This window comes from Blennius ocellaris (assembly GCF_963422515.1).
Source record: "Blennius ocellaris genome assembly, chromosome: 2".
Taxonomy (NCBI): domain Eukaryota; kingdom Metazoa; phylum Chordata; class Actinopteri; order Blenniiformes; family Blenniidae; genus Blennius; species Blennius ocellaris.
In genome coordinates this window covers 7,504,145-7,529,859 of record NC_137651.1, presented here as the reverse complement: position 1 = coordinate 7,529,859, position 25,715 = coordinate 7,504,145, and the positions used below count along the sequence as shown (strand labels likewise).

At 39.1% G+C, this 25,715-nt stretch overlaps 2 protein-coding genes across 7 annotated transcripts in view; one reads left to right on the top strand and one right to left on the bottom strand.

Annotated features, from left to right (window-relative positions):
* Positions 1-3,314: 3,314 nt before the first annotated feature.
* LOC308143073 (CD276 antigen-like) lies at positions 3,315-13,234 on the bottom strand. 3 transcript variants are annotated; one of them, XM_080513749.1, is made up of 8 exons: positions 13,146-13,234; positions 10,410-10,438; positions 9,536-9,603; positions 8,177-8,482; positions 6,712-6,999; positions 5,783-5,899; positions 5,472-5,527; positions 3,315-4,742 (listed from the first exon to the last, which is right to left on the bottom strand). In XM_080513749.1, exons 1-8 carry the CDS (start codon positions 13,146-13,148, stop codon positions 4,674-4,676), a joined length of 936 nt encoding a protein of 311 aa, XP_080369875.1. In that variant the 5' UTR covers positions 13,149-13,234; the 3' UTR covers positions 3,315-4,673. The 3 variants fall into 3 exon arrangements, with proteins under 3 accessions (XP_080369875.1, XP_080369876.1, XP_080369874.1); XM_080513750.1 differs by lacking the exon at positions 5,472-5,527; XM_080513748.1 differs by lacking the exon at positions 3,315-4,742 and having other exon boundaries at positions 4,945-5,527.
* Positions 13,235-17,605: 4,371 nt separating this feature from the next.
* Positions 17,606-25,715, top strand: part of dync2h1 (dynein cytoplasmic 2 heavy chain 1) — a gene marked incomplete at its 5' end in the record, with an annotated part of 100,662 nt that continues 92,552 nt past the window's right edge. For all 4 annotated transcript variants that reach the window (XM_080504075.1, XM_080504073.1, XM_080504074.1 and 1 more), the window contains 18 exons: positions 17,606-17,788; positions 18,545-18,718; positions 18,948-19,086; positions 19,255-19,373; positions 19,631-19,775; positions 20,139-20,284; positions 20,415-20,501; positions 21,723-21,857; positions 22,199-22,312; positions 22,390-22,501; positions 22,987-23,111; positions 23,603-23,778; positions 23,907-24,102; positions 24,182-24,277; positions 24,488-24,649; positions 24,791-24,889; positions 24,987-25,126; positions 25,373-25,601. In XM_080504075.1, the coding sequence (XP_080360201.1) occupies positions 17,606-17,788; positions 18,545-18,718; positions 18,948-19,086; positions 19,255-19,373; positions 19,631-19,775; positions 20,139-20,284; positions 20,415-20,501; positions 21,723-21,857; positions 22,199-22,312; positions 22,390-22,501; positions 22,987-23,111; positions 23,603-23,778; positions 23,907-24,102; positions 24,182-24,277; positions 24,488-24,649; positions 24,791-24,889; positions 24,987-25,126; positions 25,373-25,601 (2,577 nt within the window). The remainder of the gene's footprint in view (positions 17,789-18,544; positions 18,719-18,947; positions 19,087-19,254; positions 19,374-19,630; positions 19,776-20,138; positions 20,285-20,414; positions 20,502-21,722; positions 21,858-22,198; positions 22,313-22,389; positions 22,502-22,986; positions 23,112-23,602; positions 23,779-23,906; positions 24,103-24,181; positions 24,278-24,487; positions 24,650-24,790; positions 24,890-24,986; positions 25,127-25,372; positions 25,602-25,715) is intronic.

Genomic DNA, 25,715 nt, shown 5'->3' with positions numbered 1-25,715 from the left:
GACAGCCTGTCACAGAGACTCATGAGAGGAAACAAATGAAAGAGAAAGCATGTTTTGAGAGAATAAAATGCATGAAAAGGGTAGAACAAGAAACGTGTATAATGAAAAAAAAAAGAGTAGAGAGAAATGCTTATTGGAAAAGACAATTTTGCTGTAATGAATATGTAAAGTGCTTTTTGGCGATCTACCGATTGTACTGTGCAAATGTATCTAATATTTTCACAAAGATCCGTCCATCAGGCTGCCTAAGCCTAACTTTCAGTGTCACAAAGTCGACTAACGCTTGCACGATTGGCCAATATGTGCAATAATTGAGGATCCATTATTTGTGCAGCGTAATAAATAGATTGTTCCCATTACATAAAAGTCCTGAACAAGTATATTTGTAATGTCTTGTGCATGTGCAATGTGCATTTCAGGTGATCCAGTCACAGCGACAGCGACTCCTAACACAGACTGTTTACATTTGTCTGTATCATAGGTTTTGGACTAACCACTTGAATTTGGATTGTATTGCCCACATCACTTCCACTATACGGTCAAAAGGCCCAGCACAGTTATTACACAAGACTCTCCCCACACAAAGGCGATGATGTCCATCTCTTCCGTGTTCTTTTCCATAGTTTCCTTGAAAAGTTGGAAAGAGTGAAACTCAAACCGGCACATTATCGTAATGACAACATGGTGCACTGATGACATTTATGTATGACGTATTTTCCTGCAACGCCACCATCCTAGGACGCATTTGCGATACATGTTGTTTACTAGGGATGCACCAATCCACGTTTTTTCACTTCCGATCTGATCCTGATGCCCGGATTTGGATATCTTCCGATACCGATACTGTTCCGATGCCGGAGCTCTGTTTGCTTTAATATTATTATCATTATTGTTGATTTTATATGAGGCTGTAATAAACTCCTCTCGACAGTAAAGTATGAAATGTACGAATGTATGCATCTATTCTCTCAAACGGTAACTTGAGGTTAGTATCAGGTCAGAAAAGTAAACAGTCCAAACTATATTTGTTCAATTTGGACAATGTGGGGGTCTGCGTGATGTCATCATCTCATAATAGACTTATTACATCTTTAAAACCTCAGAATCACTTTTTTTTGCGTAAAATAAGTCCAAACAGTGAACATCATGTCATGAAAAGTCGGGTAGGACAGTGCTACCACACTAGCCTGCCTGTTGGCCGCAAACTGTGGAATAGATTTCCTGACTCATTACTCCATGTCTCATTGAGACCCACCTCCGTTCAGGAAATCCATTCCACATTTTGCAGCCAGCGAGCAGAGCAGCCAGCAGGGAGACACTTGTGGAGTCATTTCAGCAACAGTGAAGCACAGACGAGACTTCATGGATTGGAAATCTTCACAGGTTGGATAGGAAATTTCCGATCCGTGAATTACATTCATATCGGATCCCTAATGTTTGCACAACAACGCCACGGAAGCAATTTTAGTGAAACTGCTTTGGTACCTGTTCACAATTTCTTTCGGGCTCGCCACATGTGATTAGTTCACCCGAAACGCGGGTTAACATCAGGGGTAATCGGGCCCATGGACTCATGAGAAAATGATCCTGGCATCTCCTATTTTCTTGTGATCTGTGTCTTCTTCTATCGCCTCTTCCTGGGCTGATTTCTTTTCTCTTTTCCCTCAATGAACGAGTGCTTCTCGTCTTCTCTCTGCCAGGGGACATCATGTATCTCTGTGTGAATGAGGCGTGCTCACATTGCTCTGATTACACATCATGTACCGACCACAGTACATTAACATTGTTGTCGAGCCAATTGGAAATCGGGTTGCTGTTGCAGGATGGATCATAACAAATGTGATCAGGCTCATGGACACGGTACTTAAGTGTAGCATTCAGATGTTGCAATCAGTGTTGTGCAAGTAACTGAACATTTGGGGTCAATTACAGTTAGAGTTAGTTGCTTAAACATCCAATCTGAGATGCCTTAATGGTGCGCTAATACTGTAGGTGTATTACTGCAGTGTTGCTCTGACACTGTGTGGGTCAGTGAAATGACTGAATCACTCATTAAGTTTGTTCTATTGTTTACTGGAAGTCTGTACATGGTTACTTGCTACCACATAAAATTGTTTTGGACTTACTTTACTACTTCTCGGAAATGTTTTACTTGATTTTAGCTATATCTCAAAGCAATTAATCAGCTAAACTGTCCAGTTTACCTCATGTAATTGGTTTAAAATGCCTGTTTATTTGGACAAATGCGAACATGCATACACACTGCAGTCATAGTTAGTGAAAACTAGGACTTGATTATAGTCATTGTTACTCTTTAATCTTTCAAATTGAGTTACTAATACACTGGAAATGAACCGTTGATAACAGTTGTGGTCACCATCATTATCATTTTCAGACACGGCGTCTACAAATTTTCACAAAAATTTATTATTTCAGTGTTGCATTGTCCATCTAGTTGAGCTGTCAGCACTTTGTGGGTCAGTCTGAAAACTGAATCACTTAAGAAATTCAGCTAAAGTTACTCACTGGAGTCACTTTACTGCGTACTGATAATTTGCACTTAATTACAGTTACAGTTTTAACAAGTAATGGACTTATTTTAATAGTTACGGAAAGGATTAACTTCATTTGCTACTTCATTTTTGTAACTATTCACTGCTTTTAATAGCACCAGAGTTACTCAGCTACTGGAATACTTGGATTAGCTATAGTCACACTTGTTATTAATTATTGATACAAATAAAATGTCACTCATGCATAACAAACCTTTTTGATTATGATGTTTGACTATCTGTACTGTATTATTTACTTGTTGGAGTGACACACTGGCTGTGTTGACAGCATTGTGTGGGCTAGTGTATCATTTGAGTCCGTCATAGTCATCTGGTGTCACATCAATTAGTTTGATGTCAAACTAATTGGTGTCAAATGGTTGTGCACCAACACGCTTTTGGTCTGTTGGATTATTATCCATCATCATTAATGAATAGGACAAAGTAAGGCAGCAGCTTTTCACTATCTAACAATAATAAACTCTTGGAAACTTCAGAAATTGTAACTGCATTAGAGATTTCATAGTACATTATTGCTGAATTACTAGTGTTGCAGTTACTTTGCCTTATTCCAAACAAACTACTGTAAAAACAATAAACTCCTGGCTCAATATGCTGTGGCTGTCTTTATGCCGAGTGGAGTTGGGGTAACATCTAGTGGCAGTGAAGCTGCATTGCAATAATTACTTATTGCTCACGAGGATCATGTTTTATATGTTTACTTGGAAAAGAAAGAATGACATTTAACGAAAAACATAAAAACATGGAAATTTAGAATTCAATGAAAGAAAAACATGACATATAATACTTCCAATACAAGAAGGCGAAGACAAGTTCCTCTGTTGAAGTGCATTCGGTGCAATTTCAGGAAATGAAAGCAGAAATGACTCTGTAATGTCCAGGAAGACAATAGCAGAAGGTTATCCACCCAATCTAATATAACTAGTTCAGAAAAGCAACATATAACGTTCAATACTCAGTTTGGGAAGTAAAAAAACCCCCAATAAATATTTAAAAACTAAAATACAAAAGAAAGAAAAACTTATGTATTAGCCCTTCAGCCCTTATTCAACATTGTCATGTATCCATGATGTGCCCCTTGTAATGTGCAAAGTGTCTGCAATAAATTAATGTGTTCTAGTTAATTATGACTTTTATTCAGTGTTCCAGTTTTTGCTGTAATCATTTCATACACAAATAAACTATGGCATCACAATGTAAAAAAGAAAAAAAAAATCTAAATTGGTATGACAATACCGGCAAAATGCAGTCAGTGTCATCAAGTAATATAGTGCACTGATAACTGCACTATATCACTTGATGACAGAGGGTGTGTCTCAATAGAAGACAGGTATTTCATAAAGCTTAAACCCACAAGCAATGCCTTTTTTGTTTTATTCAGGATGTACAACAGTTTAAAGAAATGAAAGAAGCACTGTTGGGAAGGCAAGGGGGAACCAAATACACCTTTTTCCCCTGAGCATTCACTTTGTAATTTATTACTCAGTCATATCAAGTTTAAAAGAACAATTAAAAAAATTATTTTGGGATTTTCAGCATTTGAGTCACAGCTGTAAATATTTATGACATTACACAATTGAGGAGTTTATAAAAAAAAAAACAATGACACGAACAGAATATTAAAAAGACTAAATGAAGGAATAAAGGCGCTTCAGACAGTGAAAGTGCAGCAGCAGTCGCAGTAATATACTGTATATTTATATATGTTTTTAAAAGTCAGAAGTGACTTTTGTCACTAGTGTAACACATTGCAGTGAGGTATAGATCAGAACCTATTTCACCAAAGTACCAACTCCTTCATCTGACTGCTCACACTACTGTGAGGAGTATTGGCTCATTTCGCAACCACATTCTCAACACACACTGGTGGAAAACTCTCTTCTTTGTAAAGAGAGTCCATTCTCTCACTGTTGTGTCCGTGACGCAATGTCCTTCATCACAAAGTGAACACTTCCTCAAACACTTGAATGTCAAGTGTCACCAAAATGTGGTTGAAACACCACTTTGCATGGACGCTCATCATTCTCGGATTACATTGGATGCAAATGTGAGACTTGCTTCACAGTTTTGGTCATAAATAGATGACCTTTCAAGATAACATCAGCTGTTGGTTTCCACTTGCTCAGGAATCAAGAGGCTGGAGACGTCACCTTGAGGGCCCTTACTTCCCTAGATATCAGAGAACATATTGAAGAGAGGGAGCATGAGTGAGCACTCACAGACAGTATTACAGTACAACTTTTTCAACGTAAAAAAGTGAGAAATTAATTGTTTGGGCAATGATGGGCTATAATGGTGCATGACTACTGCATCTGTCAGTGATTCCCAACCAACGACGGGTGTCATAGATTCATGGGGGGGGGGGGGGGGGCGCAAAGCCTACTTGATTTTTAGGGGAATAACATTTTTAATGTCATAAAAATAAGTGAGTCTGCATTTGATTATGTCACAAAACTACAAATTTCAAGTGTTTACATCAAAAGTGTAAGTATTTGGAGAAGAAAAACAGGGGAACGTCAGGCTGAAGAGAAAGATGAATTGATCAAAATAAAGGGTGAACCAAGGGAGTTGCATATGGCTTAATTGGAGCAGTGGACAAAATTAGAGCTGAGTGTTTGAGCGAAGTGGCACCCGTCCACCAAACACCCCGAGATCCCAAAATGTTTACCCTGAGAGAAAAGGAACTCATCATCACAGAATACAACAAAGAAAGTGTACTTCACATATAGTGTGTTATAAGGTTCCTTCATGGGGTGTTTTTTTTTTGTTTGTTTGTTTTGTGATTGTACAGGGTGTGGTTAGTGTTGGGTCACCAACGTTTCAGTAATGAAGGTTGGGAACCACTGATCTAATGGAAGTATTGAGATTTTTATGTAAACATGAATGATAAACACCCACTTCCTCATTGTTGTTTGACAGTTCCACCATGGTGGTGTTGTCTTCAACTGATCTTCCTGGAAAATAACACAGATTTTTTGGTCAGCTTCTTTTTTTTTTTTTTTTCAGAATACTGCAGTGAGGGTTTTTTTTTTTTTAAGTGTGGGAGGATGAATCTCCCTTACAAAAAATCACCAATCATCAGTTTCACTGATGCCTTTGAAGCTCTCTGCTGCCCCCCAGGGGAGGCCCACCACCACACATTGAAAACCCCCTGATATAGATTACTACTGGCATACAGAAGGTTGTATGTATAGCAGCTCAATCCTTACTCGACTGTCTTTTCTTCTTGCAAAGCATGAACAGAAATACCAGGATGCAGAATAACCCCACCACACAGCTTGCAGCTATCACAATAGAGATAGAGCGTGGAGGAACTCGTGCAGCACCTTCAGAGAGAAAACAAATGTTTTGCAGAGTCAAAAAGATGTTTACTATGAGTGAGAGTACTGCATCAAAACAGAGCAAAGCTAAGTTTGGTTATTCAGTATGTTCAAAATATAAATTAGTTCACATTCGAAATGAGTGGAATATTTTTCAAACTATCAACCAGAACTTTATAACTGCCTGAGTTTTCTTTGGATAAGAAGCATCCTTTTGTAACAAGCTGTGATGAACTGGGTATGTCGTGTTGTGTCCTTTTGTTCAAAAAGAATTTGGTGATTGGAATTTCATCATATCAAAATCCTGTCAACTCTGGCCAGATCAAGCTCCATGTGACCGAGGTAACCCAGTGTAATGACCTCCGACAGCCACAACTTTTCCATTTGTTTTAGAGCAAAGACATTTGAACACATGAACATTTTAAATCAAGATGTTTTTCACAAAAACATGAAAAAAAGAAGTATAATTGCCTCTGGGATAGAAATACAGTGAAATGTCAAAATATAAAGGTTTCTTTCTCAACAGAATTGCTGTGTGATACGATTCCTAAATGTCCTGCATGAAAGTAACAACAGAAGCTGATTTTAGAGCAAAATTCTATTCAGGAGTAGTGACATTGTTTCATCACCCTAAGAATCAGTGCATTTTCAAAACACCGTAGGAAGCCCTTATGAAAGGTGTTTGTTCATCTGGAAAAAATTCCCTTGCACTTTTCGATAAAAAGAACATTCCAAGAAGGGCTTTCCATTGGCACTCACACTTCCTAAAACCAAGACTTCAAAGTCGTGACACAGGCTTTAATGACAGTGGTACTCACAGATAGTGAAGACGTCGGAGGTGGAGCCATTGACAGAGCAGCTGATATTTAACTCTCCCCTGGAACAATTGAAGAGTGCAGTGCTGGAGATGTTCAACAGCAAAGTAGTTTCACTGCAAACCTCACTGCTGTTCACACTTCTCCACATCTGACTGCTGTTACTCCCACTCCCGAGTACATTCCACGTCATCTTCGCACTGGGGTATCCACTGTGTGCCTGACACTGCACCAGGCAACTGTGGCTTTCATCATTACAGTCCTTTGAGATGGAGGGTTTACTGTAAGGAGCTGCGAGAAACATAAATGGAAAACAATCATCTCAGTGTCCATCATGTGTCCAAAAAAACCCAAACTTTTAATTGTTTACTTCTTCACTATGATTCTGACTCAGTGCCATTTCTGTCCTTTCTATTCCTTTTTTATTCCTTGAGGGAACTTCCCAAAATGATTAATAGATCTAAAATAACTAGATACCTCTTCATATGAGCAAGGGCATGTTGATTTGTTCAACTCCATGGTGCCAATAATATACATGTATTATGTGACCTGTACATCTGGTTAGACCTGGTGAGACCACAGAGCAAGCTCTGTTGTAGTACCATGTAAGGGTGTGTGGTTTTGGATGTTTCACATACATAAGAGACTAGTTGGCAAGCCTAAATTACTCCTAGCTGTTTGTCTCTCCCCGTTTGCCCTTTGATGAACTGGCAACGGACCAACAGATGGACGAAATACAGCCAACATATTATTGAAACGAGTAGTTTAAAGCCTCAAATGGCCAAGGGTGCTTCAAAACTTTGAAACTCCTTGTCTGTCAAGGTCAGACTCACCAGGAAGTAACATCAGTGAAATAATTTCAGGAAGCCCTTCTCCTAACGAAAAAGATCTATGTCACATCCTTACATTTCAGTTTTTGACCAGGGTATTTTCTTGTTTTCATTAAATGTATATTATAGTTGTTTGTATACTCCTTTGGACATTGTTAAGACAATCACTCTGTAATACTCTGTCTTACTCTTTTCCATTGTTGACAGAACTTAACTCTGACAGCACATGGTACTTGGAGTCAGAGAACATGCAAACTATCCCACCATCATATGGTAGTGATCCTATTGGGATAGGCTACGTAAGTGATTAAGTATTTTTTTTTAACAAAATGCAGGGTTTCTAATTTATATTATAAGACAAAGCAATAATTCATTGACATATTCATTTACTGACTGAAACAACTAGAAGTCTTGCCTTGTTAAAAGCTGCCCACCTCTACCAGATTGTTTGCTTGTCCAATGTTTTGATTGCAGTGCAAATCAATAGATAATTACAATTGCAACAACAATAGTTTAAACCATTTCAAGATATGTAAAAATACATTTTCAACTTCTCATGTTATTGACAAACTCTAGTGATCTGAATAAACCAAATGGTGCTTCTGTGGAAAGTTGTAGAAAAAAAAAAGTATTTGTACCTGTGAGTCGAAGACTTATTGGAACAGACATAATGGTTTCACTTTCAGTAAACTCAATATGACAATTATAGTCCCCTTCATGTGAGACGTTCAGGTTGTACATGTGTACAGCAGCCGCTTTGCGATCCAGTCTTGTATTTTGCCACGGTTTTTTTGTCATATTCTTTGAAGAATAAAATCCATTTACGAATGTGCCACCCTTTTGTAAATACAACAGCCGGATTGGCTTTTGTGTATCCTCCGTACAGTTAAATGTCACATTTCCTCCAAGTTCTTCACGGATCTGAATCGGACGTCTGGCACATTCTGGAAGAAACAAGAAAGCAAAGTATTAGAGCAAACTGAGAAAACTTTATTTCATCAGAAAGTGATTACAAAGGATTTCTGTTTAGGTTTGTTTGATTTTTGTTTCTTATTTATGTTTTCCATATGGGAGGTAGTAATGAATGTACAGGGATTCCAGAGATCCACTCTTTATTGTCACCTTAGATGTAACATTCTCTTCAGGAAATTACCAGTGTCTTGAGTTGTCTGTCTGGAAGATTTTTTTGTTTTTTTTTACTCTACAATGTTGTATTCCAGTGATTTTTCTTAGAAATATGAGTAAGAATACATACTTGACACATTCTATTTTTTATTCCCTAAATTTAGCCTTTCAGGCCATAAAAAATACATCAAGTATGTATTCTTACTTGTTCAAAAAGAGGAAGATGAAACAAGTTGGATTTCTCATGCCTATTGTGAATCTGAACAGGAAGAGATGTATCTGTATTTCTACTGCATTGACTACAATATGGGATATTACTGTGTTATAGCTGTAAAATATAGATATGAAAATGCCATCTGCTCGGTGTCGTAACAATAAAAGTGACTCCACTATATATTGTATATTCAGGAGTGTAATGTCTCCAGATGTATTGATTAATGATACTAAAAAAGAAATCAAAACTTAGTATCGTGTGAATGAGCAAAATACGTGTCATAAATAGGAATTGATAAAATATTAATACTAATATGAGTTAGGTGACTGAATTTACAGCAAAGATTTCACCTTTGTTTGCACAGAGGAATATAATTGGTATGAAACTACAGTATTTAACCAATAGAGTGAATTAGCGTATTTTGTCACCTCAATCGACGCACATGGCAAAGACATCTTAGAAACACCCTTCACTGACAATCTGAAACAATCCTAAACATTACTTTTGAAAAGGCAAGATTTGTGGCACAGTCATTGTCCAAGATCACAGTGGATATTGTGTAAAATTGTAAATGGCTGGTGAGAATACATAGAATTTCTTTTCCTGTGAAACCACAATGGAGATTGATGATGAACTGATATATCAGAGGGCCACTTACCTATGACAGAAAGGTGTGTCATCAAAGTCAAAACCACAGTCAGCAGTAGAAGGGAACATTTGCACTTTCTAGACAGATAAGAGAGGAGTGTTACAGTTAAGTTCAGACATGAACATGAGCATTCATGCATTATGCGTTACGCATTAATATGTCATCCAGAATGAGAAGGAAAAGTATGGCACTTTTCCCAGACATAGCTGGGAACAGTGTCCTTTGTCAAAAGTCATGTATGAAACCAAAATGACATTTCAAGTTTACTTTTTATAGCACACAACACAAGGTCCTGTCAGAAGTTTGTATTACTGGAAAGCCTTTAAACATGGTTTGCCAAGTTTCTTTTGTGAATTCACAAAGTTCACAGACCATTTCATCATAGCATTCTCACCACAAAATTACAAATGATTAAATAAATGAGTTATGTTTTGAAACCGTGAACAGAATAATATTTCTAGAAAAGTATTTGGGCTATAAGAAAGGCCAAGTAAAATCTTTTCAATATCCTGATCTCATTTGACCCTTTTCAAGCTTGATGGTATTACAGATATGTTTAGAGGGACAAGTCCTGAAACTGGTACATCTTATTTAGTTCTCCACCCTGACCAATACAGTTCTTCATTGTTAAGCTCGAATAGTTCATTCAAGTCATCATTTTAATAATGACTACATGTAACATGACAACAATGATACCTCCATAAACTGCAATCCTAAATTCTATGGATATTAGGTTTTTATTAAAAATAGAATAATGACTCCACCCAGATATTTTCAGTAAATTATTGTGATTGTACCTGAAGTCATTACCACTGACAAATGAGTCATTATATTTTGTTAAAGTCACCAAGATCCAACAGAAAATTTAAGTTTGGTTACTTACGGGAAGTAGTAAAGGTTGATCCTTGAAGCCTGTTGGAAAAAAATAAAAATAAATTGTGAAAATAGCAGGATTTTTTTTACTCATTCTGAATAATAGTATTTGCATTGACCGGCTTTAAAAGGCACACAAAAATGTAGGAGTACATTTGTTTGACAGGTTAGTTCAGCAAGTCAACTGTTAGCAAATAGCTCTGGAAAAAAAAAAATATATATATATATAGATTGCAATCAGGTTACAGTCTGGAAAGATGGTGATGATTTTGCAGAACAGCACAAAAAAAACCACAACCACTCATCCCCACAACCCCACATTGCCACTTAATCTCATGAATGTAGTTTTTCTTTCGGAAAATTTCAGAAAATATAAATAAACTAAATCCCTGGACTGTTTTTTTTCTTTTACAGTCCATCTTGAGTCCTGAAAGAACACACCCAGTGTGTATTTGCATCGAGGGAGAAAGACAGTCCCAGGAAGAAACATGAGGCAGAGCTTCAACCATGTCTTTGAGTTTATTACTTAATTTGATGTTGTATCAGAGAAACCAAAAAGTGAAAGAAGAATGTGTGTCAATGATAAGGTAGTTTATAAAACTCCAATCAGCCATGACATCATGATCAGTGACAGATGAAGTGACTGAACTTTACATCTTTATTACAACACAGTTGTTAGTAGGTGACGTATACAAGGCAGCAACTCAACATGTTGTCTTTGACTTAATGTGTTGAAAGCAGACAAATGGGAAAGTGAAATGGTCTGAACAATCTTGATTAAAAAAAAACCCCAAAAAGAACAAGTTGTGATAGATAAAGAACTAGATCTGAAACACTCCTGTAAGGGAATTCCTGGTCTGCCATTCATCTATCATAAGGAAGATTAAGAAGTCAACCGACAACAGGGTAAACAAAGGCCATTGATGTACGAGAGGAGTGAAGGCTGGCAACAGATGAGCTACTGTTGCTCAAAGTGCTGCAGAAGTCAATGTTGCGTGAGAGACTAACTGAGATGCAATGAACTTGTCACTCCAGCTTCTCCAGGTGAACAACACACGCACACACACACACACACACACACACACACACACACACACACACACACACACACACACACACACACACACACACACACACACACAAACATACCTTTCAGTAAAATAATTTCCCCCAAAGTCATAGTCTGTTTAAGAGCTGTCCTACACGTCTTTCCTATCAGGGCATTCACTAATGAAAACCCAGTGTATCTGGATCACACTGGTTACTAGTTTGTGAGTCACAGGGTAAGCAGAAGAGGAGTAATTACACAAATCAAAAATGTTTGAGGCACTTAAAAACGACCACTTGACAAAAATTATTTTTACCTAAAATTTTACAGTTACAACAATGCAGCAATCAAAATGAGAAACAGTGTGTGTGTGTGTGTGTGTGTGTGTGGGGGGGGGGGATGTTAAGCGGAAAGACCGGAGAGATACAGTGGCTGAATATCAGCAATGTTTGCAAAGTAGAACCGACATCAGAGGGAATTCCCAAAGGCAGCACTATTAGTAAAAGAGATGTACAAATCAGGATAGTGGACAGTAGAGGAAGATTTACTGATACAAAATAACCACCAGGCCTAACAGGCATTGCAACATTCCTTGGTAGGGTTTTTTTGTTGTTGTTTCTTTTAACTGACGTGATTTTTATTGTATTTTTCAAACTACATGAAACATGCTGACTCAACTTAGTATCAGTGTCTTGGGGTCACGCCCTGTTGTGCTTCTGAATGAATAAGTGTCGTCACAGAATGTTGAGTTTTGATTTTGTTCAGAAAGAAAAGGGGATTTCTTTTCTGAGTGATAATGACTTGGTGGTGTAATATAATAAATTCAAGGTGAAGATTTTTTAGCCTATGCTTCATAACACAATCTGCGAATATGAATATGTCCCATATTCTGCGCATTACCTCACCAGCATTTGTAATAATGTCGTGTATGGGAATACTCCCAAGACACATGAGGTAATGATTTAACAAGTCCTATCAGGTCAGGAATTTTCACATAAGCTATAAAACTAAACGCTCCTCCCACGTGTGTCAAATTCCTTCAGTGTGTATGTCATTTATTTGGAGAGTAACACCTGACATGCTGACCAAACGTATATTCCCTGACTTCAACAACAAAACCATAAGCTTTCTTTTTATTTCCTCTCTCAGTTTTACTTATTTTGAGTCATTGTGTCAATAATAATTGACAGTCATCACTTTAAGCCAGTCACGTGGGGACTATTTATAAAGTAATCTATTCAGAGGATACACCTTGCACTCATTCACAAACAGATTTGAAAAGAAACCGCATAGCATTTGAAGTAACTGTAACAATCTGTCAGATATTTGGTTCAAATCTCGAGGGGCTCATATGGCATATTTGCACGGAGGGAAATGAGACAGTGGCCAGCACTGCGGAGGATATATTTGATCTCTCACATGAAATTAGATCCGGATTAAATTCCTTTAGTCATTCTGTTTCAAACACACGGATGTTATTTGCTGGACATGCTAAACTGCTTTCTTTATGTGAAAGTTGCGACAAGGAATGCACAGGCGACTGCTTAAATCAAGTTTACAAAGCAAGTGGTCTTACACATTCAGCCTCTCTGATAGTTGCGAGATATCGATCTTGACAGCAGTCGTCTTACAACGTTGCATTAAAAAAAAGGCTTGAGATTAGAAAAGTGAAGGAAAAGCAGTGAAACATGCTCTTACCATTGCTTCTTTGTCTGAAGAGCTGCCGGTAAACTATCTTTCCTTCTGCTGGGTTCTCGCTGAAATGAGCAGCTTCCTTCCGACTCCGAGTTCCGACTGAGTGGATCGTGGTTTCAATGGGTGGGGCTCAGGCTCAGGCGAGGGTGTTCCCTTTCTAAAAACAACCTTTTGATACGAAATCACTTACCACTCCCTTTACAAACAATTACAAATACACATGTATCATGATGAAGATACTAAGCTACATTAAAATAACGCATACATGCTATTTTTGAGTTTATTAAGTTGGTTGGCTTGTTTTCGAAACGTTGCCAGACTTCTTTATTTATGGCTCAGGTGCATTGCTCACCTGACATAACTCATAACAACAAATCAGTAGATGCATTGGATGAAAAAGTCACAATAGGAATATGTGCATTCAACACCAAATAGGGCGAGAGCTCCAGAACTGAAATATCACAAAGAACATCCACACCAAGTCATGAAATCAGTGTCCCATAAAGGGTTCAGAAAAAAATCATATAATTAGAATGAGCAAAGATTTTCAAATGTTTTATTAAGTCCAGCCTTAGTTCACACTAAACATATGTGGTGGCAGTGCTATTAGGTGTCCACTTCATTAAATTAACAACGGCTGACTGCACCTGGCCAACATGTGGTAATTCTACCTGTCTGAATTAAATGAAGATCTTTAACTTTTGTATCGATCCAATCATTTACCTGCCTAAATTAATTTTACATTTCAAAATGAGCAGGAAAATTATATCTTGCTAAAACTTTTTTTTTTTCAACATTTTCTGTAGTACAGCAATAATGCACTATTTATACTATTCCTGAGTGTAGTTGAATATTAAAAATGAAAGTAAACTTTATCCTCTTCAACAATAATTATTCAAGAAAGATTGACTCAACAACAGAGTTCAATGACCTTTTGAAGAAAGGACTGACAGTCAAGGGTGTGGGAAACTGTCACTGGCGACAGTACAAGGGATTTTGGCAGTTTGACAACAGCAGATGTGAAAACGGCAGAAGACGGAAACAGTCGGGAAGGACTGACAAGGAATGTGCTGATGGACAAGTTTTTTCACCGTTTTGTTACAGGTGATATGCAATTTTCTGGTCACATGTGTACTCTGACAGCTGGTTCGATATAACATCACTGTGAATAACCGCTGTGCTTCACCCTCGCTCTTTCTTTGTCTCATTCTGAAGCACATACTTTTCACTTCTGCTTTTCACTTTTTTATGGTACTGTACAAAATGTGATATGTAAACAGGTCATTCATTTTTAATAATGGCTAACTTCCTGTAATTCAACACATCTCTCTAATTGCTCATTAGAGCTTTTCTTTGACATGACAAATAGCTTTGAAGAGAGTGTGCTTGTGCTTGAAATTATGCATGTGTGACTTTGCTCACTTTATTGAAGAGAGGGGGAATGCCGAGGGCTGGTTCATGATACTGCCAGGCACAGGGACACAAGCCTTCGAAGAAAACTTTTTTCCATGACAATAACATTTGGGGATTTCCTTAAGTATCCTAAGTGTGTCTGAGAAAATCCTAACTTCAAGTTGCAAACGACGGGCATTATTGCTCCTTTACTTTTAACATCCAGTCTTTTATAGAGTTGTCTGTTTATATCGTCATTTGTGTATTGATAACTGTATGGGTGTGATAACAATTATCTCTACATGCTTTAGGCAAGAAACAGTAATTAATTATAGGCATCCCAGAATAGATTTGATGTTAATGCCATTTCACAAGTGATAAGGCAACTTTCACTTCACTCATCTCTTGCCTCAGGTCTTAGTGTGGTGTTATGTACCTCGATATTGCTTAAACAGTGCAATCTAAGACTTAGAATTAGCAGCTTAATGTATTTTTCCCAAACTTGGCAAAGTCTGCTTGCCAAGATCGGGCCCCAAACACGTTGTTTTTGTCCTCGAGCCATATGCTTGATCCACCTGGCTTCTTGTTCAACGGGATCAGTCAATAAATCTGCTTCATACACAACACAGAGCCTTTGTTTGCTTTATTTGCTGTGACAAGTTTCAATACCAGTAAGCAATGAGTCATCAGGTAGGTTTCTTCCGATGAGCGGGCGCGACTTGTCTCCAAGGTTTCCATGGCACCGACGGCTTCAGGCGTAAGAAAATCAATAAATTCAAATCCACAATGTGTCATCCGTGACCTTCCCAATATTAAATACTCTGTGTGTTAACATTTTTTTTTTTTTTTTTTTTGAGCAACGCTCAGGGGGAGCTGGGGGGCGTTGTTTGAAGGTCTTGCTCAGGGATGCATGGTGCATGTTTTTTGGGAATGTGGAAGGAAACCGGAGCCCCCGGAGGAAAGCCACGCACACACAGGGAGAACATGCAAACTCCACACAGAAAAGCCCCCAGCCACATTTGAACCACCCCCTTGCTGTGAGACGAGAGCGATTACCACTGTGCGGCCTAAACTCAGATCAATATATTATATATATTATATCATCTTACTTTATATCAATAACTTTGTAATTATTCAACAAAAGTTAATTGTCTTACATACAGACGTCAGCGAGAGACCAGAAAGTTCACACTGGCACAAAGATAAGACATCAGTTACCTTGTGCAGTAGCTGCCGCACACAAACTATTTTGTTCACCAACTCAGGGAGGTTCCTTCCGATGAGCGGGCCGGACTTGTCTCCAGGGTTTCCGTGGCACCGACTATCAAAGTCAGTCTTCAGGCCTAAGAAAATCAATAAATTCAAGACAGGTTGAGCATGGAAAGCCACTCTGTGTCATCAGTGACCTTCCCTACATTAAATACTTTGTGTTAACATTTTAGTAGACACCTGATCATTTTGTTTTCGTCAGTGATGATGAGTGAGTGGATATATCGATGTGTAAGAGACAGGGAGTCTAGACTTTCACAGCAAGAAGCAGAACATCTGTTCACAATCCTCAACCAGTATTTTAATGATTTAAATTGGGAGTGTCAAACAAGGCCTGTAGACCAAAACTGTCCCGCAAGAGCCTGCATTTTGGCCCCTAAGCTGACCAAGCAAAGAAAGCATTAGATTTTAGCATAGCCTTTTTAAGGGTGTCTGAGATGTCTGTGATCCTGCCATGAAAACTAACAGTGGCCTCAATGCTACACTGCCATGGCTAGTATGCAAAGGCTGCAAAATGCAACTGTTATAGATGTTTTTTTTTGGACATTTCACCGTATTTTGCATCATTAAAACTGGCTTTATGTAGAGATTGCAGTACATTTTTATGCTAATTGTTCAGATTCGGAAACATACAAAAATGCTAAACATAGTCTGTAACAGAACAAAGAAGAAATTGGACTGTGTCTGGCTGTATGTGTACCGTGGGACTTTAACTACACAGTAAAGTCAGTTTTCAAAGCTTAAAATTCTGCAGAAATGCATTTTGCTGCACGTTTGGATATTAGAATGGTCACAATTGGATAAAAACTATAAGAGACGTGAGCCAAAAAACACACACAGATGACTGGAAGACTGGAAAGTAATTGTGCGATTTCTTCCAGCACTCACACAATTCTGTCTAAATGTCAGTAAAGAGACTGAAAAGGAAATGGCTAGTTATTTTTTTGGGCGGCGGAGCTCAGTTAGTAGCAAAGTCGTCTCGTAATCAAAAATTACAAGTTTGATTCATCTCCATCTGCCCTCATGCCCAAGTGTCAAACTCAAACTCAAACTTTTTTAAAGTAAATGTTTTTTTGGTTGTTTTTTTTTTTTTTACCTCCGAATATTTTTTTCTTCAATGGCCTGAATACTCTTCTGTATGTTTGCAAAGTGTCACGTAAAGTAATACAAATATTTTCAAGAACACGAATACTTACTTCCTATATAAAGAAACGTAATTTCCGGTATTGAGAGAGAAATGGCGGCTCGTAAGCTTCGGGGCAGGCGCCGTCGTTGCTTGGCAACACCGACTTCACGCATGCTACACAGACATTGCTGCAGCTGCATTTCTTGCATTAGCTTATGGGACCGGCTCGATTATAACACTTGATGGCGAATCGGTATGAAAACTGCATTTCAGTCATTGTGCCAACGCGCCGACTTAAGCCTGTGGTCACGTTCGTAAGTTTCATTCACATGAGCAAAGCTAAAGCTAAAGCTAGCTCGCTGGCTACAGCTTTTGCTCTGCGGTGGGGCTTTCCCAGAACTTCCCCGAAACAGTTTATCTTCCCCTTCGAAGCTGGGCTGCCAGAGAAACCTGTTTGTGAAGGGTTTTTGCTCAGCATGCCGGAAACTGTACAATGTATAGCCTCTGCACTGTTGCGTCTGTTTGAATATGATACCTCCCTGGCTACACACAGATACCAAAAACAAACATTTCCTGCAGAAAATATATACAGTTAATACAGCAAATATGTGTGCTTGCTTTTACATAGTTCCTGATAAGACTTACACATGGTCAATCTTTGGGTTTCAGCTGAAAGATGCCCCACGATTCAGATGATGCTCGCAAGAGGTTTATCCTCACCACGACTGGAAACTTCTATGGACTAAAACCTACCTCGTCCCTGACTGACAGTCCAGAGCTCAATAACTTCTTGGATGATGGGAATGAATTTGTCCTGTCTTTCAGCAGACACGATGGTGATCTGCACTTGTCAAACAAGGTAAAGCAATTACATATATAACACATTCACAAAGAAAGTACAGCAAAATGTGTTTTCTTTAAACAGTCCGCAGCAAGCAGCTACTTTGGAGTGTCTGGGGAACGTGCGGGGCTCAAGGGCCTTTCTCAAGGAGCCACAGTGGCAACCAGGCAGCTGTGGGGCTTGAACCTGCAAATCTCCTCCGATCACAAGGTCGCTTCTCTAACCTCGAGGCCACTATTGTGCAAAGAGGTTGCAACAGTTACTAAAGTAATAAAGCTAAACATCTGACGACAACAGACGTTTTGATAATTCAGTTGAATTTGATCACAGCCATATTTTAGAGGGCATCATGTAAACCGAGACAAAATAAAACTTCTTCCAAGGACTGCTTTGCTCTGAAAAGATCCCGAAAAGATGAAACGCATTGAAAGAGGTGCCCCCAAATTTGAGAATTTTAAATACCAATATGCAGCACTGTGGAGCGGTGGTTAACACTCATTTCACAGTGAGAAAGTTGTGGGTTTGAGTGGGACTTTCTGTGTGTCTTTTGTTTTTGCTGTGTGTGTGGTTTGTTCTGGTACGCACGGTCCAAAAAACCTGCATGTGAGGTTAACTGGTGACCCCTCGGTCCAAATATGAGTTGCAGAAATCCATTCTTGAGATTATGCTGTTTGCTCACTGTACATCAGGGATGGAGACTGTTTTGAGAATGTATTTGTTTTGAGTGTTGACAATAAAGCTGGCCTTTTTGTTCATCGTTTATCATTTAAACAGATTGAAGCTGTGGCCGACGCCAAAGAGAAAGTGTTGGTGTTCTTTAAACTGCAACCCACGGTGATCACAGAGGATAACCTTCATCAGAGCGTCCTGGTGTCGTCCATGCTGGACTCTCCCATCAACACTCTCTACCAGGCTGTCAAACGGGTTTTTGCCCCTGTACTGCTGAAGGTGAGCTCGTTGGGAGGTGCTCTTGAAAAAAAAAAAAAAAGCATACATTTGTTCATAACTCTGCTTGACATCTCAATTCCCTACTTATTTCAAGTTATTTGAGGATATTTTTCTCACTTGATGTAGGTAAAAAACACAATAGCAAAATATAGATTGAATAAGACAATACATGCAAGAGCAGAAAGAAACACCGTGCAGTCAAAAGCATGTCACTTTTTGCTCTCTCAAGGATGAGCGCTGGCGTTCAACATTTGACCCAAAGTTGGCTGGCCTTCTGAGCGAGCTGGAGCTCGGGCTGGGCTCAGTGGTTCGTCAGTCTGGAGCGCACACTTCTGCCAAGAAGGGTCGTGATGAGGAAGATGTCCTGGGTACTGCTCAAATACATTTTCATAAAACGACACACATAGTCTCTCAACACACTCCATTTCAGCTGGAATATTTTTTCATATGTATATATGTTTTTTCCCATAGATTTAAAGTGGACTATAGCCTGGTGTCATAAAGCAACATACTAACAGTTTTTGTGTTGGGTGTAGGTATCTTGACTCCCTGTGATGAGTTCCAGTACTGGGCTGATCTCTCCGAGTCTGCAGAGAAGAACAGCGTGAGAGAAAGGGCTTCACATTTCACTGAGCTCTTCAAGCCCATTCAAAAGGTAGGCAAGCGGACAACTATTTATAAGGAACCATTACTACAACCTTAAAATTGATGTAGAAATATCCAATTTAGTTTCGAATTGAATTGATCAAAAAGTGAGTGATTTCTTACCCAGGAACATTGCATGTTTTACATTGTTGGATTTGACATTTGAAAAGCTTCCAACTGTAAAATGTGTGAACGTATTAATTGTTTTGAAAGCCTATATTCATGCTCCCTGGAATTGAACTGATAATCTATCCATGTCTCCACCAGGAGTATGGCGGTCTTGACGGCTTGTCGATGCCAGATGTTGTGGATTTGGTGGAACAAAGCAGAGACTCTCTGGATGACGTGTGGAGGCAGACTGATTACGAACCTTATCGAGAGACCCGCATGGTCCGACTGATGGATGTCATCGGTGGGTCTCTCGTAGACGTACAATGAATGACCAAACCCAAGAAATGTTAACAGATATTTGTTGATTCTGTCTTATTCTGTCATTTGGACGTCACGTCTCATAATGCACTGACCGTTCTGCTGACATGATGCTGTTAATGCGTAACCTTTGAGAACTGAAACTGCCTTTGGTTTCCTTCGTACACATCAGTATTTGGCAATCACATTTGTAGATATGATTATTTGACCTTACCATGAGACTAACCAGTAAAATAATGTGTTTCAGATGTCCTGTTTGCAAGTACAATTGTTTTCTTTTGTTTATGTTTGCTGAAATGACATTTTATTGTCTATTTTAATTTCCTTTGCATTTATACTTGACAAGGTGGAGCCTTGGGAAGATATGTCCAAAGGAAACTGAGTGATGTGACAATTTTTGAGGAGCCATTCGTATCAGTGAGAGAGAACCTGAGAACAGGCATTTCCATCTGTGAACAGTGGGTGGTGGCCTGCGAGCATTTGACTGGGCAGGTATGGGGAAACATTATAATGGAGTCAGTAGTATGCATAAAATGATTGAAGACATTCAAATCTCATCCGATCAGGTGATGGGAATAGGATTGTGAGCATGTGTTAATTTTTTTATTTTATTTTTTTGCAGATATGGATGAGACATGCTCCCTGTCCCTGGAAGGGAAACAAGCACTGCCCACAGACTCTGCATTGCCTTGCAAAACGATTGAATGAGGTAAAATATGTTCTGAGTACACCAAAACCCTCTCTCACCACTTCCTTCTTTCTGTTTCTCTGTATTGAAGCGGTTGCGTCAGTTAGGTGGAATTATGCCTTGACTTTTTTTTTTTCTTTTAAGATCATAACAAGGTTGACCATGGTGATGATAAATAGACTGAGGATAAAGGCTCACTTACTAATTTCTTTTACTGTTTGAAGCGTCATTTGAAATTTTTTGTGATACAATGGTGATAAATGCAAACTTATTTTTGTTATTCCCCACCTTGATTATTTTATATTGTTAAATCGTGTCTTCATCTTTTACTTTAACACAGTTTGTAATTTGTCATACTTTTTGACAATCATGCCATGTTTGTCTTGAAATGAAGAACTGCTTAATTTGGAGCCCAATATATACGCATGCGGCAGTGTGAGCAGACAAAGCTCGTTCTTTACCACTTATTTATTTATTTATTTTTTATTGTCTTTTATGAATTTTTTTACAACCATATAGATCTAAAAGAAAGCAAAACATCATGTTGTTATTGTTGTCGTTGTTTTTGTTTTTGTTTGGTTTTTTGTGTGTTCGTTTGTTTGTTCTGTTTGTTTGTTTTTTATTATTATTTATTTATTTTTAATTAATATTTAATTATTTACATAATTTTTCATTGTGATTATCTTCAACCCTTGAGTCCTTGTCTTGTCTTGTCTTGTCTCGTATTGTGGTGTGAATGCTGCGAGTGAATGATTTATTTTGTTTGGGAAGGGAGAATTGCTCTCCAATGCACCTTGGTTTTATATTACGTTTTACTGTAGCGAGTTTAATTACATTGAGAGATGACCATTGTTGTACATCTGGTATGTTTTTACATGTGTCTGTACCTCCCAATGTAAAAACCAATAAAAATATTTGACAAAAAAAAAAAAGAAAGCAAAACATCCAAAAACAAAAGACAAACAGAGAAAAAAGTAGTACAGGCCACGGTCTTTTTTCTTTTGTAATATGAAAGGAAATTCAAGTATGCTTCCTTATATTCTATTAATGTCAGAGAACTTAAAAAAAAACTTTCCCAATCTTTGTGAAGCCATCTCCATTATTTTTCCAGGAGTGTCATCCAGTCTTAGCATCTCAGTCAGAATTTGTTTAAAGAACCCCAGAACATCAGTCATCATATCCTAAATGAAGCGAGGGACACTGATAACCTGCTGATCACATGATGCTCTGCCTCTTCTCAAGGTGGTGACGCTGCGTATGGTTCACGAGAAACTGCTATCTTTGCTTCCTGGAGGCAAGCAGCAAGCTCTGACTTCAGATCGTGTGTTTGAACCATTCTCTGGGCTTAATCCTCTTCATTACAACCCGTACACCGAGGTAATGAATCTTGCTTTGCCATAGTTAAGCCATCCCATTCCTCCTTTTGTGGGAGCAGGATAAATCATGCAGGTCCTTCAATGTGTTGTGGCTTGCTTCCAGCATCAATGATCATTTTAAATACAGCATTAAAAACCTAATAGTTGCCTGTTAGCCTCGGCATTCAGCTAATGGCTGTGGTAAATTTTGTGACTACTTTATTCTGTGCAGTTGGAAAAGCAGTGGCCATTTGTATCATTTTAGGTGGAATCTTACACACGATCTACTTTTGATTGATTATACTTTTTTTTTTTTTAATTGTTCTCTCGCGCCACAGTCTTACTTTTGTATGTTCTCTGTAGCCCCTGTGGAGAGCAGCAGTGGCTCAGTTTGAACGCCTCATGGCTCCTTCGGAGCAGGAGGTAGCCGGCAGACTGAAGAGCTACATTGCTGATGTCCAGGACAATCCGCAGCAGGTATTCTGTCCTATTGATCACATTAATACATCTTGTGTGCAGTAACATTTTTAATGCATGTTTTTTTTTTAATCCAGCTGTTACAGGTGTTCCAAAAGCATAAGGAGTTGATCAAACGTCCCACTATCAACAAAGAACTGCAGCCTGAGAGAGAAACTCTTCTGGCCAGACTACTAGACTACAACAAGGGTTTGCGATTTTGTCTTTTGCACTTTTTACATGGTGAGAGAGAAATTTCAATCATTATGGAATGATGTATGCAGGGGTTTGTAACAAGCTCAGCATGGCATTGGCAGCTACTCATCACCCATGGAAGCAATTAGGGGAGCTTTTCATGTTCTTACATTACAACAAAGTAAAATTTGAACCAGGGACCTTCTCACTGTGCGGCGAGCATGCTGACTACGACTCCACTGTGCAGCATGATGGTGATGTGTGGTCTGTGCATTCTGTATTTGAGGATTGTGAACAGATGTTCTGCTTGTTGCTGTGAAAGTCAAGACTCCCTGTCTCTTACACGTCGATATATCCACTCACTCATCATCACTGACGAAAACAAAATGATCAGGTGTCTACTAAAATGTTAACACAAAGTATTTAATGTAGGGAAGGTCACTGATGACACAGAGTGGCTTTCCATGCTCAACCTCTCTTGAATTTATTGATTTTCTTAGGCCTGAAGACTGACTTTGATAGTCGGTGCCACGGAAACCCTGGAGACAAGTCCGGCCCGCTCATCGGAAGGAACCTCCCTGAGGTGGTGAACAAAATAGTTTGGGTGCGGCAGCTACTGCACAAGGTAACTGATGTCTTATCTTTGTGCCAGTGTGAACTTTCTGGTCTCTCGCTGACGTCTGTATGTAAGACAATTAACTTTTGTTGAATAATTACAAAGTTATTGCTAAAAAGTAATATGATATAATATATATATGTTGATCTGAGTTTAGGCCGCACAATGCCGCAGTGGTTAGCGCTCTCGTCTCACAGCAAGAGGGTGGTTCAAATGTGGCTGGGGGCTTTCCTGTGTGGAGTTTGCATGTTCTCCCTGCGTGTGCGTGGCTTTCCTCCGGGGGCTCCGGTTTCCTTCCACATTCCCAAAAAACAAGCACCGTGTGTCCCTGAGCAAAACCTTTGCCCCCCCCCCCCACCACCGATGGGTTAATTCAAAGTCGAATTTCCACTCTGGGGATCAATACAGTACTATACATAAATGAAGTAAAGTAAATAAATATCATGACAACAGAACTGTATATTAGTATTAATTTATTCATGTGTGCTTGCATTTGTCAGGTGGAAGACTCAGTCCGCATAGCTGAGGCTCTGCTCTCAGACCTGTCTGGGTTCAAAGGCTTCCTGCATTTCTGTGATGACCTGCTGGAAGTTCTGCGGGCTTATGAACAGGAACAGTTCGAGGACTGGTCCAGAGACATCATGTCTGGACTGGCTGACCCAAAGTCCGGCATCAGGTTTGAATGCAGCATGAATGTTTGTTGCTGATTCACGCCGTTGATGATCTCCATGTTCGTTAATCACATTATTTAACATTGTGTTTTGCAGGCACATGAGTAAATACTGTTTTTCTTCCTCTTTGCAGTCTTCAAGCCAGTAGCCACGTAATGGAACTGGACCATGTGGACGGCAGGCTGAAGATCCAGTACTCGGACAGGCTGCAGAGTCTGCTCCGGGAAGTCAGGCAGCTCTCTGCCCTGGGCTTTCCCATCCCAGCCAAGATTCTCCAGGCTTCCAACACTGCAGACAAATTCTACAGACAAGCTGTTGTCCTAAAACAGGTGAGAATGAAAGTGAAGAGAAACCAACACACTTAAATTTACATGCTTATTTATGTTTCTTATACTTTCTGTTTTGCAGGTGGCTCATTTCTACAACACCATTGACCAGCAGATGATTCCTTCTCAAAGACCAATGATGCTCGGTCTTGCGCTGGCATTCGAACAGGTCATCAAGGTATTGTGGATGAACAACACCAAACAACATTTTTTTTTAAAATTATTATCAGTTTACAAAACTTTACACATACAAAAGAAAAAAGTTGCAACTTTATCCCTATATTTTTTTAAATCTTGTATATAAACTAGTTTCTGACATGCAGCAACACAGCATCTTATGTTTCAAATAACACAATGACTTTCTATTTTTTCTTTTTCCCCCCATCAGAATCCTCGCTGTCATTCAAAAGACTCGGGTGGTAAATTTCAGATCACCTGGGACAACCCCAAAGAGTTAGAGGTGTACATCGCCAAGCTGCAGTCTGCTGCTGAGAAACTTTCCATTGAGAACAGAAAGTTGCGGAAATGGCACACTGACTTTACTGAAAAGGTAGCTGCAACAATTGGCAATCATTTGTATTTTCCACAAGCGTGCTCTCTGTTATACTTTGTGTGTATTGTGCAATATCTTCACGTACGCTGTCTAATTGTTCTTTGCATTTGCGTCTGCTCCACTGATTGTATATCACAGGTGGTGACACTGATGAATGTAGACCTACTCAGACATCAGCAGCGCTGGAAGGACGGCCTCCAGGAGCTCCGCACCGGCTTTGCCACATTGGAAGCTCAGGTACTTCATTAGTTTCTGGTAAAACTGTTTTTGTAAGAAAAAAAAAATTAGTCTGAAATTATGCATTTGTACAAATTACTCATGAATGTGTGAGTAGGGCTTCAGGCCTGATGACATGCGGGCGTGGCGTCAGCACTGGAATCATCAGCTCTATAAGGCTCTCGAACACCAATATCAGACTGGATTGGAAGCTCTGAATAAGAACCTGCCTGAAATACCCATCGATCTTACTTTCAAGTGAGTGCACACAATTCCAAATCTGTCTTGCTCTCCTCTTTGAGTTGTTTTTTTTCTTTTATCTGTAGGTTGTCATCTTCTACCTCTTTCTGAAACGACACAAAAAAACCCGTTTTGTTTTGTTTTTTTATCTCAACTTCTATTTCATGTACTTCACAATGATGCTTTTTCTGTTCTCACCAATGAATACATTTTTCATGCATTGCTTACTGGAACTTGTATCTTTCACTCTCTCCCTCACAAAAGGCAGGGCCGCTTACAGTTCCGTCCACCTTTTGAGGAGGTGCGAGCGCGCTATTTCAGAGAGATGAAGCGTTTCATCTCAATCCCGAACCAGTTCAAAGGCGTCAGCGCTCAGGGGGAGGAGCTCATCTTCAACATCATGATTGACAGAAACGCCTCCGGGTTTCTCACCATTTTCAGCAAAGCCGAGGACCTCTTCACCCGCCTGCAGGCTGTACAACACAAGTTCAAGGTGCTTGAACAACAGATTATTTTGCCTTCATAACTAATTGTAACAGAGATTCAATATTAACCTTCCTATTAGAATGCTACAAAAGAGATTAGTAACAAGAGATGATTACCTTCA

What these genes read in the sequence shown, in the direction of transcription:
- LOC308143073 (XM_080513748.1), bottom strand. An exon ending in GACACACCTTTCTGTCATAG is followed by an intron (nt 8,483 to 9,535) that starts GTAAGTGGCCCT and finishes TGTTTCTTCCAG; the next exon opens with AATGTGCCAGACGTCCGATT. An exon ending in AATAAGTCTTCGACTCACAG is followed by an intron (nt 7,000 to 8,176) that starts GTACAAATACTT and finishes TGTTTCTCGCAG; the next exon opens with CTCCTTACAGTAAACCCTCC.